Consider the following 13480-nt stretch of genomic DNA (forward strand, 5'->3'; position numbering starts at 1 on the left):
TCTAAAGCCAAATACATTCGTATTTTCTGGTAACCTCTTCTGAGCTCTTGATACAGTCTTTGTGCTACTCCTGCCCTCTGTGCTACCTTTTTTGAAGTAACCTCCTGCAGTGCTAAAAATTGACAGCAAGTAAGTGGAGATGCTCAAAGTTTGAAGTAATGAGAAATTGTTATTGTTTTGGGTTTTTTTCTGTTATGTCAAGATGGTGCAACTGAATCCAGTGCCAGCCCTTAAGGGTGTTAGTAGATGCCTCTTAACCAATTATTTAGCATTTCTACTGTGTGTAAGTGTCCAACCTCTGCAGTAGAAATTGATTTAGTGTTCTAAATGGGATCGCATGAAACACGATAAAATGCTGAAAATATGGAACAATTGGCTTGTTCTGATATAATTTGATTCTTACGAACTTGCCTGGCTCACTGATGCTGGCTCTATTAATTAAATGGCTTTTCAAAATGGTCATTGTTGACCTAATTCTGTTGGCAGTATAGTCAGTGAGAGTTTTAATATTGACTACAATGGGAACGGTTAAACCAACAGATTGCATTAGAAATCCCATGCCGTGTGTTTAATTTCACTTCCTGATACAACAGTCTCTAAATATTAAGGAGAATTCTTGCCAAGATAGAAAAGCATAACACAGTGCTTTTCCTTTTCTGATAGTCTTGACTATCTTCTGTACTCACTCAATTATTAATCATAGAATTGTTTGAGTTGGAAAGGACGTTAAAGCTCATCCAGTTCCAACCCCTGCCATGGGTAAGGACACCTTCCACTAGATCAGGTTGCTCCAAGCCTTGTCCAGCCTGGCCTTGAACACTGCCAGGGATGGGGCAGCCACAGCTTCTCTGGGCAACCTGTGCCAGTGTCTCAGCACTCGCACAGTAAAGAACTCCTTCTTTTTATCTAACCTAAATCTTCCCTGTTCGAGTTTGAACCCATCACCAGATGAAAAGGACTGCCTTTTTCTCCAAGCTTTGGGATGCAAAGTTTTGCATCTCCATCTCTGCTTTCAGACCTGGTGTTGCTACTCCATTATACTTACATTGGTCGACTTTTCTCAACAGGCAAATGAAACAATAGCAGAAAAATCCAAGAAGATTTGACTGTCTTACCCAGTTTATCCTAAACTTTCATCCTTCTTATGTCCTATTAAATGTCCATAAATCTCCTGGATGTTTGGGAATTGCTTTCTTTTCCTCTCCATTCTGTGTTAGTATTAATGCTGGTTTTCCCCTACCAACTCCTACTATCCGTACCACTGTTTTGATTGTCCCACATAGTATCTGAACAAATTATGAATAACCTGAATTTTCAGGCAGACCCTTAGATTGTTTTGACCATTTCTTGGTTCTTGCAGTTTTCCTTCTGAGACAAATTAGTCTAGTAATAATTACAGTATTAAATCTCCCTTCTCACCTTACATGCTGATTACTTCTGTTTCTTTCCCCTGCATCTTGCTCAATGGGTTGCTTTGTTCCTTCATTGTTACTTTTTTCACTGAAGAAGTTTCCCTGTGCTGTTCGTATTTGCTAGTGTACGTAAATCAAAGAGCATTGCAGGACACCTTTATAACCCTTCTGCGGCACTTGCTGTGGCACCTTTTTGTTTCAGTTACTTTTGCAAGGTTATCAAGTTGCTTTACAGAAGAGGCTTCTTTTTTTATGTAGACACACCCTCTCTGAGGGATCTACTTTTGGAGGTTATGTTAATTAAACTCTCCACTGCAAATCATTAGCTAATGAGTTTGTAGGCAGTTGATGCTAAATAGAAAGTGGAGCATTAGGTTTTCACCAGTACTTCAGAGAACTTTGGGAACTTCTCATTGCCGGAGTGCTTCACGGTGGCACTGCAGTTGTGCTAACATCTGCTCTCCTCCCTCTCTCAGCAGGCTGCGTGTGGGACAGAAATAACGCAAAGTGCCACCCATCTTCACTGCTCTTTCCTTTTTAGAAGGTGCAGAAATAATCTTCAGCTGGTACCAGTGTCATATCAGCTGTTCTGGCTGCTCCCCACTAGACCCTTAAAAACGCTCTTGCATGTAGCTGAGAATGGGAGTTTAGATCAAAATGATTGTAAATCAGTGATTCAGAGTAATGTTTAGTAATACAGTCCCCTGTGCTAAAGAGGAGTATCTTATGCTTTCATGGCTGTAAATAGGAATTCTCAAAGGGTAGTTACTGTTTCTCATTCCTAATTCTGCTGTTTGAGTTATAGGGCAGCGGCAGTTGGAGTGTGGGGTTTATTTAAGCTTTGTTTTTAAAGGGGATATTAAAAATAGATTTCTACCTCTTGAATTAGTAAAGGCTGTGTCTGACATGGTGAAAACTGAAGAAAAGTCTCTATTTTTTTCCCTTTTAGGCTTTTTGTACAGGTGGAGGGTTGTATGCACAGTGAATGGGGCAGTACAGACTAGGGTTTCTGCAGCAGAAAGTCTGGTTGCTTAGAAAATTGGTCCTAAAATGTTTTTTGTGGATGCTGAAAGCATTTAGTGGTGTTTTTAAGAACTTGAACTATAAATTTCTTTGTCTCTTGATTTCGACTGTAGGATACTCTGTTCCTTTCTTTTCTTTTGTTTGCTGGAACTAATTCCTCATTCCTTTTGAACCCTGCTGCAGAGATCCTCTTCAACTGGAGATTCTGCAGGGTGCAGTCCTACTGTGGTTCCTCTTGCTGAGATTTTTCCCTTTCAAAAGCATCTTGTAATTGTAGTAACTGTCCAAAGCAAATGCAAACCCTGAAAAACACTTTGCTGTTTTTCTCCCAGGGCTGCATATCAGCTTCATCTAAACTGCTACGTGGACTCTTAAAAAGTGTATTTCTTGTCTGATTTTCACTAGCTCTTACTTTGTGTGGCAAGATGTGGAACATGACTCTCCTTTTCCCTTTGGCCTTCTCTCTTTAGCAGGAAAAGTTGATATGTCAGCACTGGAGCTTGCAAGATTCCTTCTGTTATTGATCCACATCTTAATAGGCTGGAGGCCTCTGATAAAAAAACAGCAGCAGCTTTTACTTGGCTGATTTCAGGAACCCTGCAGTTGTTACAGAGAAACTTCAGGGTGGTGTACAGCTTTGACTGCCAACTGCAAATGCTGTGTCCACAGCGGGAGGAGAAATGGAAGCTTTGAGCTTAGATTTGGATTTGGTTTAAGTGAAATAGCTTGGAATGCTACCGAGCTTTGCAGAACAACCTCTGCTTTTGTGTTCTTGATTCCTCAAGTGTGTGGGAAACAGCCACGTAATGGACTTTCTTCTGAGCCCACATTTCTTGCTCACTGACTTTAAAAAAGCAAAACAAAAAAAGAAGAGTTGTAAAATGCACAGCTTGCTGGAGCTGGTTGGGAATGGGCTGCTAGTGTGTTGCATAAGGAGTATTCCATTTCCTAGAGGTTCCAAGGCTCTGCGAGTAATATTCTCCTCACAGCTGCTGGGAAGGAGACGAGTAGGGCTGCAGTTACAGATAGGGACCTGAGATCCAGGGAGAATAGACTTGCTGCTTGTGCAAGGTCATGAAGAGAGTAGATTTCTGAACGGGGAATAAAGTGCTGCAGAGGTCTGTTTAGAGCTCCAGAGTGACTAATGGAGTCTCATTATTTTTCTTGCAGTTTTAGTGCTGTATAATTACAGCTCCTCTTGTAACCTATGAATGCAATATCAGGGATTCTGTTTGCTGGGGACTCTGGAGGTGCTCCTGCTTGTTGTGGGGGTGTTATTGTCAAAACCATACTGGGCCAGCCACGGCTCTGTCTAGCTCCTGTCTTGAGACTTCAAGGATGGCAGCTCTGCAGCCTCTCTGGATAACATGTTCAGTGTTGCACTGCTCTCCTGGGAAGAAGACTTTCCTGTGTCTGCTGTAAGACAATAGATACTAGACCCTTTCCCCTCATTCCCAGGGCCCACACATTTATGGTGAAACAGAATGAGAGTGTTTTGAGGCAGTACAGTTTTGTCTGATACCACCTGACATTTCTGATTTCACTGGAAAAGTGTGCAAAAGATGAGTCTGTCTTAAACTCTGATGGCACTTTAAGCTGGACCTTGAGGGAAGGAGCACAAAAGGATAGTCTGCAGGTTATGCTCTTTTGCCTGCACTTCGGAAATGAAAAAGTGAAACTTAACAGAGCTCTTTGACTAGCAGACAGTTCTCATCAGGACTGGGGTGTGCTTGCTTCTGCTCTCCCAGTCCACATTCTAAGGTTTCTCATTCATTTACTCAGGTGCTGACACTGATTTGTTGACTGTGGTTTTGTTGATACTTTTGAGACATTGTGATACAATGAAGAAACTGGACATTAGGCAATCCCTGTGTAAAACTATCAGGAGTCTCTGGTACAGTGAGTTGTATGAATTTGGAACGTTACAAACATGACTTACACAAGAGAGCCATCAAATCTCAGTAGCATACTCAGGATGACAAGGTGACATTGTTGGTTTTCTCTTTCCTTGGAGAATACTTTGACATAGTATTTTTAATGTATTTTTAATTTCTCTTTGCTTTTGCTGAAGGGACAATGGAGACCGATCCAGGCACCGAGCTCCTCGGAATGCCCGCATGTCTGCACCGTCACTGGGGCGCTTTGTCCCAAGGTAAGGCTTGTACTTATCAAAGGGTGTCGAAATCTTGGAGATGCCTGCTGCAGTACAGCTTTCAGATGGATTCCTTTTCTTACACAGGACTGCTGTATTCTTGGTTTGTGATTGTGATTGGATGTTAGTATGATCAGTTAGTATAAACATGTGACATTTGAAGGACAGCTTGGTCTTAGTGCTTCTTACCTGCAGGTTGGGGCTATGGTGTGAAGGCAGAAGGAGGAGAAAAGAATCTGATTGGAGATTTTCAGCACAGTGTGTTGATTTGAGATTAGGAAGCTATTGTGGCAGGTAAAGGACTTGGTTAATACTGATCTTCACAGCCACGTTGATCAAAGAAGGATCTGATCTGTAGCTTTCTTTTTGTTTGAAGCAATGAAGTGGTTGGCTAAGCACAGGAGTCCAGTCTTCCCTCTGCTGTAGTCTGCTGGAATGTTTCCTCAATGTAATTGCAGTTTTTGTCCAGAGCTGTAGTACACTGGGATGTCTTTCTCTATGTAAGCTTACTCTCTTTGTTTTGCAGGCGCTTCTTGCTGCCAGAGTACTTGCCTTACGCTGGGATTTTCCATGAACGGGGACAACCTGGCTTGGCCACCCATACCTCTGTCAACAGGGTTTTGGCAGGTAATGACATTTCTTTGGTTGCAGTACTCATGTATATTAGTGGTATTTTGTTGTGAATCTGAGCAGAGGAAAATTGATGAGGCAAAGTCTAATTCCAACTTTTGAGGTACTGTTTGTGTTGCCTGAAACAAGAGAAAGGATTGTTGGAGCAATTCGGTGAGCTGTCATTCAAGTGCTTGGGCATTAGAGATACCACATTTCAAGTACATGTTAGGTGTATGGGAGTTTCTGCATAAACTGGGGAGGGGTGCTGTTAACAATTCTGCCTTTGTTTAACTTCCTCCCCTATCCCTACATGTCTTTTTCTTAACAAGCTGACAGACTAATGATCAGCTTGCTGCAGGTCCCTCTAATTGAATTATAGGGTGCCTTGCTCGTGTTCCGGCTGGCAAGACGCACACAAGGCAACGCAGGATTCGATTAGGATCTTAATAGGTGCATATTAAAAACCTCAGCTGCCACCACGTACAGCACACAGGCACTTCAGGGAGCCTGAAAGTGCAGGCGGAGGTGGGAAGGGAGGTGGGGAAGCAGAGGAATACGGCACTGTGGCAGTTCATGAGTGAGATGGTTGGAGATGACACAGGTCTTAAGGGTAGGTCTTTTTTGGCTGGGTCTGAGTTGCTCTGTAATTAACCCCAATGCAGGGGTTAATCAGCCTGGAACTTATGGGAGAATGAGGGATGATGGATGGACAGGTACGTTGGGATGTGATTCTCTTCCTTCCTGTAGGTTAATCCCAAGACCACCAGGGAAAAGGAATGCTGTGTTTCTTGAGAGGCTGCATGATCCTTTTCCTTACCCTAAGGCATGATGAACTATGCCTAAACCATTTTGAACAGGAATCATCTAACCCGTTCTTTAGAGTCTTCACTGGAGTTTTCCCAGCCATTTTGGGGTGGAACTGTTGTTGGCTTTGCATGGCTCATTTAGTATGGCAGTGGTCTTTGTTGGATGGGACTTTGAGTAACCTGGTCTAGTGGATGGTGTATCTGCCCATGGCAGAGGGGGTGGAACCAGATGATCTTTAAGGTCTCTTCCAACCCAAACCATTCTGTGATGCTATGATTTCAGGCATCTCTCGGACTTTAGTCTCCCTGGATATCTTGGTTTGAGTACATGGTTCATAGACCTTGCTGTTGCAAGGCTAACCTCCAAACCACCTCTGCTTTTTTCCCTTTGGAAAGAGTGGAGCTAGGCTGTAGCTTTAGCTGACGCACATACTTTCCCATGCTTGCTGCCTGTGTGGGCTTTGGCTGTTGGCACGTGGAAACAGCACACTGGCAGATAATTACTTGCTGCCAGGCAACACTGCAGAGCTCTAGTGTGGCCCTGCTTTGCTGGAGACACCTGCTTTCAGCCCTCCTCCAGCCCTCCTCGCAGTTTGCCTGTTCTTTAGCGGCTGGGAAACGGCCTGGCTTCTTCTCCTTGCACATTTTAGGGAATTCAAGCCCCAAAATGCACGTGCTTGTTTGTTGTGTATACGCCAAGATGAGCAAAAAGAAGGCAGAAATTATAAACATGCGAGTTTCAAAAAGCAAGATCAATCTTTTTGTATGGCGCTGTGCTGAGCCTACTTAAGGCAAGTTTTATTGGCTCCTACAGTGTTGTGGAACCTGAAATGGTTGATAATCCACAGTAAAGGGTTTTATTGACTTAGATATAAAATTCTAATGCAGCAGCTGCTTGAGATACGTTGCTTTAATATTCTGTTTTAGTCTGTACAAAACTTTCAGCTTTTAAAATGTTTCTTTGTGCTCAAACACATTTGGACTTGATGATCTCAAAGGCCTTTTCCAACCTAGCTGTTTCTGTGAATTCTATGTTAATGTGTTGCAGACACCAGGAGAGTTGAAGTTGGATTAGGTGAGGTATGAAAGATGAAAACTAGGAAATGAGGTTGCAGTCGTGGAACAGTCAGAGAATTTCTTTTGTGCATTATGTTGGTCAGCAGCATTGTCATAGTATGCTTTCCTTTTTAGTTAGCCCGTGGCAGAGCTTGTGGTAGTTCTTTCTTCACTGTCATGGTGAAAAACCTCTGCTCAAGCTCAGAAGTACTTTAACCCTGGTCTGGTAGTTATGGGTGAGGTTGCCAGCCTCAGTTGAAGGAAAAAAATCAATCATTTATCTTCCTGTTAACACAGGCTAATCTAAGCTTGAGTGCCTTAAATTGCTTCATCCTACTGTGTATCCAGACTGTCATTTCTGAATTACGTTTAAATGCATAAGTGCCAAATGTATTTCTTACGCAACCTCTACAGCATTTGAGAAAAGATGCCAAACCCCCCCTTGTATTCCTAACCTGAGAGCTGTCTAAAAATGGACAATAGACTTCTGTGGACAAGGATGAGTGAGAGCTGTTGTTTGGGAAAATACACCCCATTCCCCTTATGCTCCTGCCACACTTATTCCCGTATGTGGAGAGGAAATCAACGCAACAGACGGAGATCTTATGGGTGCGTGAATAACTTTGGTATGCTGACTACATTTCTTAATGTCAAAGCTCATGCTGTCAGGTTCTGTCCATGTTTACTTCCAGCTCTCTGTTTTATAGGAACAGCTTTCTGTTGTTCAAGTATCGTTCTCATGGAAGTGTTACAGAAAGTAGCTCCATGCTAGGAAAGAGTGACTTGTGAATAAATTCTTTGAGCAGCATGGTTTAATGAACCACTAAAAATTACAGGTTATCTAAGCAGAGGGGTTAATCCAGCAACACAGTGGGTTTGGCAGAATGACTCTGACAAGCCAGAGAGGGCTTAGGTCAGGATTAGAGCCCTTTGTGCTGGTCAGGGGTTGGTGGCCATCCCTGCACCAAGGCGCTTCCATGAGAAGTGTAGGAAAGGTGGCAACAGATGGGTAGAGTAGGTGGGAGTTCAGGGAGAGAACGAAGCAATACTAGTCAACATGACAGACAGAGATATCTCCATGCCAGCAGCCTGATTTGCATGTAGGACTGGAACAACAACGAGTCCCAGTATCGCCTTCCCGCCTGACTCCTTATCTACCGGTGCAGTTTAGTGCAATCAGCTGGTATGATAACGCTGCATCACTGTGCTTCCTGGCACCCAGTAAAACACCATGTGAAAATATATTACATCAACATTGTTACCTTTAGCATTCAAACTTGTAATCACACCAAAAAGTGTTGGTAGTTTGACAAGTTATATTTTCCTGTAAAGTCGATGTTGATTGGCAGTAATTACACTGTCCTCCTTTAATCCTGTATTAACAGAGTCTTATATCAGCTTTTTCATTATTTTGTCTGGAATCAATGTCAGGCTGACAAGACTGACATGTCTCATCCTAGCTCAACCTTTTAAAATACTGGTATAACACTAGCATATTTTTAAGTCTTCCACATTCGCCTTTTATTTCAAGACTCATCAAAGAACCTGAGAGTTCATTTGGCAGCTCTTCCAAGGCTCTTGGTAGTGTGGGCTGTAAGCTGCCCTCTGGACTTTCTTCTCCTTGGTGAACAGCCATGAGTGATGGGGTGGTTGTCTCCAAGGAAACATCCATACAGGGAAAGATGCTTGAAGTGATTGTTTGCTAAAGCGATGGCGAAAGTGGTAAGTACAGTTTGGCTTCTCGCTCAGTAGGACTGGCCAACTGCATGTGGCAATGCAAGTGGAACACCACATCTTGGGCCTGTTTCAGCTTGCTAGTCTTATGGGTTGTTTTTTGTCCTGTTGTGCTTCCCCAAAGAGCTGTTTGTGGGATGAGGTTACACCTTTTGTAACAGGAGTTAGTATTCCTGGATCCAAGGAACCCACAGCGCAGTGTTGTGTTCACCAACTCCTACTGCCTTTGTTTTTCTTTAAGCTGAATATTTCTGCCTGCTGTTTTGGTTTGAGGTTTTTGGGTTGGTTGGGTTTGGGTTGGTTTTTGGTGGTTTTTTTTATTGTGGTTGGGGTTTGCTTGGCTTGATTTTGTCATAACTTTCTCTTTGTCCTAAGTCACATTGTGAGGAGGACACTGCTCAGCGGTTTGAGGGCCAAGTCATAGATATCTTTTGGCATCTAGTAATCGACAGATGTACATTTTTAATAATCTGTTTGAAAATCAGTAAATACTTAAAAACTCCATTGCTGTTGAAGTGCTTGTGACCTCTCTTTTGCCAACGTGAACTTTTCCTTTAGGCTTTATAGTAATTGACTCTTTCAGGATGGACAGAGACATGCTAATGAAATAGTGGAACAAAGAGGGCTTTGGTTTCAGTTCAGTGGAAGCTCGGAGGAGGAAGAAAAAACAGTGTTTGCCAAGGAACTCTGCAGGAGGCTTTAAAAATTGACATAGATGCCAGTTTGATGATATTCCTGTTGCTCAGCAGGAGGTCTGCAGATGAAAGGTTACTGGTTTGTGATAGTTACCTAGCTTTGAAATGCTTCTCTCCCACCTTGTTTAAATAGTCATCTATTCAGTTATGTGCATCTCAACAAACACAGTAGTTTTCCTTCCATGAACACAGATAGTGTTTGTCTGTTCTGGCTTTGCCAGCAGACTTTGTTGGGTTGCATTTAAAAAGATAGAGTTGCTCCGAGTCCTCCACCTCATGTGGAGATCAAGACTCAGCATGGCTTGAGGGCTGAGTGATTCAACACTCTACATTAACAGGTTTTGAGTGATTTCATTGCTGTTTCGGGGTAATAGATTCAGACCAGAGACTGAACACTTACTTGTATTCAAAGAAAGAGCTTGCTATTGCAGATTTTTTCCATAGCCCACACGTATTCAGAGTATGACCTGCTATAAAAGTAATAATGATGCAGCATTGGATATCTCTGCTGGAGCTGCCAAACAAAGCCCTCTGTAGCCTTGTTACACTGGGTAAGGCTCCAGGTGAAGTGCTGAGGTTATAGGTGAAGCTTAAAGTCAGTTGATAGCCTGCCTTTACTCAGAATCTAGGATTTCAAAGTGTAATGTTCAGCTGCTGCTGCTTGCCCCAAATCACATAAGCTACCCCATTCTTTAAAGCTTGGCTCCCTGGGAGAATTCTGGGTCATGTGTCTTTGAGTGAATTTCTAGACTTCGTCCTGACACTGCTAACACGCAATTGTTAAAGCATTTGAGGCTTCATCACAATGAAAATTAGCTAAGATTCTTAGACCTCATTCTTTAGACCTCATAGCAGCCTTCCAGTATCTGAAGGGGGGCTGTAAGGATGCTGGGGAGGGACTCTTCATTGGGGACTGTAGTGATAGGACAAGGGGTAACAGGTTCGAGCTTAAACAGGGGAAGTTTAGATTGGATGTAAGGAGGAAGTTCTTTACTGTAAGGGTGGTGAGGCACTGGAATGGGTTGCCCAGGGAAGTTGTGAGTGCTCCATCCCTGGCAGTGTTCAAGGCCAGGTTGGACAGAGCCTTGGGTGATGTGGTTTAGTGTGAAGTGTCCCTGCCCACAGCAGGGGGGTTGGAACTGGATGATGTTAAGGATCTTTCCAACCCTAACTATTCAGTGATTCTGTGATTCTAAGATGGTGGGTAAATGTCCTCCTACTGTGACAAGAAGGATTTATATGAGCATGTGATGATAGTTCTCCAAATAAGAACTAGGGTGATGATCTCTCAGCAGTCACATTTTCCAACCAGACCCATTAGCCAAGGTGCCTCCTGGTGCAGGTTCCCAATCTGCTGACCACTCTAGCTGTGTTTAGGGCTAATGTTCAAGTACAAATGACTGGCTCTAACCTACAGCCAGTTAAAATAGATGTTGAGGAGTCTGTGATACACAGAATTGGATAGAGTTTTGGCTGCTGCTGCAGCTAGAATTAGCCCAGTAACCTTTCACTTCTGCTCTAGTGATGAAAGTGATCATGATAAGAGGCTGCTGTGGTTGCCTTGGAAACCGTATTGCAGGCAGATTCTCCAGTTCCTCTGGCATTGCAGGTGTGATTGCCTCCCATGGCTCAAGTCTTCTTGACCTAATCCTGTTCTGCTGTGAACATGTCAGTGAGCTGTGAATTCTGTTCTGACATACCTCCCTCCTCCAAATGTGCAGTGATGAACAGCTGTACAGAGTAGGACTAAGATGATTTGAGAGCTTCAGAAGGCTAGAAGAGGTTGATGGGGAAAACACATCCCTGCTATCTCTAATCTCTAGCATCCTGATCTAATCTTGCTTTTCACAATAGACAGATCTGTAGAGGAGCATAGTCAAAGAAAATAGCCATGTGGCTTTCTGTGCAGTGTGTTTCTGTTACAAGTTTGAGTAATGCTTAGTAGGGAAAGTTGCAAACCTTTGAGTAACCTCATTCTCTGATCTACCTCAGTGGGCACTAAATAACATAAGAGGCTTAAAATACACCCCAGGTTCTTCTGCAAAATTGGGAGCTATATAGATATCTGTCACCTTCATCACAGACTTGAGAACTGTTTATAATTTCTGTGAGAGTGCAGCCTTTCATGCAGAAATGTAAGGAAGAGGCTGAAGTGCTGAATTGCAAATGCAGGAGCTCATTACAGTGGGAGTGGAAAGTGTGCCTTTATGGAACTGGTGAGCGGTATCCTCAGAGCTGTTGGTTTATTCAATGTGGTACTTAAGTCTCTGAAGACACTAGGATTTTGGAAAACTTTAACTGTGCGACATCCTCTTATTAAGTGTTCCCTTATAAACACTTCCTGTGTTGTAGTAATACACTTGCAGCCCATGAGCTTTCATGAAGGTTAACTCAGCTCTCAGCTGGCCCTCAGCTCTCATCTGACTTTGCATCTCCAACTGCTGCTTTCCTAGAGCAGCTTTTGACTGTGAGTTTTTAATGGTGCTGCTTGATCGTAGTGGAGTATCTCATAAGTAAAATCTCCTGATAGCTTGATGTTGTGTATGGAGTGAGTGAAGGCAGAATAAAGTCTTATGCTGTGATCTAATCTTAATATTAGATCCATTGTTGACTTGACTTCATGGATTCTGTAGCTGTGGCTACAGGGTTATACCATATCACAACTGTGGTCAGAAAGTGAACTTCTTGGCAAACATTCTTCAGATGAAATCCTTCTCCCAGAAGGTAGAAATCAGTTTGTTAAAGCTTAAAGAAAACCATCCTAGAAACCAGCTTGTAATACATAACTTCCTGTGGCTACTAGAGATTGGAGAGCTGATCCACAGATGCTGCATTCTCCCTAGCAGGTCCATCTTTATAGTACATCAGTCGTTTTCACTGCATTGCAAGACACCAGTGAGGGATTTTTCCCCAGTTTTGTGCTTTAATTGGCAATCCAGCTCCCCTTTTCTCATGCTGTAATCTGTGTCGTCCTGTAGCATTATAACTTGGCACTATGAAGGCTGATAGGTAGTTGATGTCATTAGCATTTGAATAACCCCCAGGCCATCTCTTCTGAAATACTAGTGCTGTGCAGAGACCCCACAGGAGTTCCCAAGCTGGTGGCACTGGTTTTGATGCAGATAAATGCTCCTCTGAACTAAATGGGTTTAGTTCTCATGTCTAGCTAGCTATCTCCTAAAAGTGAATGGTAGGTAGTTGTGAACGCCATTAATATACACATTTGTGATGGAAAAGGTTGTGTGTTGTTTCCAGTTAGCTTTTCCCTCCCATCCAGAGTAGTGAATTCCACAATAAGAATCCGTGTGGTTACTCATCCTCATTTGATGTCAGCTCCTGCTGTACACTGTTGCATACAAAAAGCATAAGACAGCTAGAGAGCATTGGAGTACTTTGTGTGCTGGAATGGAAGAACATTAATCTGGCTGTCTGCTTACAGTCCCCTGCTTGCTTTATGCCTCTGTTCACTTGCTGCTTCTATTTAGCAGCAGAGGTGCTCTGTAGGCACAGACACTTCTCTTGTCAGCTGTGAAGAGGTCCAGTTTGAATTCTTTGGCTGCGACATTAAGAGTGCAAAGCACTAAAGACTGAAGGGCAGGCAGAATGAACTTGCATCAGAACCCTTATAAGATGCTGTCCCCTATTTGATTCCTGAGAGTAGAGTACCCTAAAGCCTTGAGTGACTCCAAAACCAGTTCAATTTCTAAAAGAAACTTGTAACAATATTTAGTGAATCAGTGTCTGTATATGAAAAGAGCTCCATCTTCACCCAGAGAACTGGAGGTGGTCCAAAAGTATCTTAACTATTGCATGATAAAGGTGAACTAGAGTCAAAATTGTTTTAGTGCTTTAAAGCCAGCTCTTGCTCATTTGTTTTTGTTCTTGTCTTTATGCTTTAGCAGCTCAGGCCATAGCTCATCTTGATCTGCTATGCCTGGGAATGTGCTAATTTGCAAAGGGATGTGAGTTAACTGGAAATAAGAATCCACA

General features: G+C 42.9%; 1 protein-coding gene across 3 annotated transcripts in view; it reads left to right on the forward strand.

Moving 5' to 3' along the window:
• The window catches only part of AMBRA1 (autophagy and beclin 1 regulator 1), a 130714-nt gene that overhangs the window by 47091 nt on the left and 70143 nt on the right, over positions 1-13480 (forward strand). For 2 of the 3 annotated variants that reach the window (XM_061462259.1, XM_061462261.1), the window contains 2 exons: positions 4504-4587; positions 5114-5214. In XM_061462259.1, coding sequence (XP_061318243.1) covers positions 4504-4587; positions 5114-5214 — 185 coding nt within the window. The remainder of the gene's footprint in view (positions 1-4503; positions 4588-5113; positions 5215-13480) is intronic. The other variant, XM_061462260.1, reaches the window with a different exon arrangement.

The sequence above is a fragment of the Pezoporus flaviventris genome, unplaced genomic scaffold, assembly GCF_033815535.1.
Source record: "Pezoporus flaviventris isolate CSIRO_AGI_PZ_B2104156 unplaced genomic scaffold, CSIRO_AGI_Pfla_v1 ptg000035l, whole genome shotgun sequence".
Classification (NCBI taxonomy): Eukaryota; Metazoa; Chordata; class Aves; order Psittaciformes; family Psittacidae; genus Pezoporus; species Pezoporus flaviventris.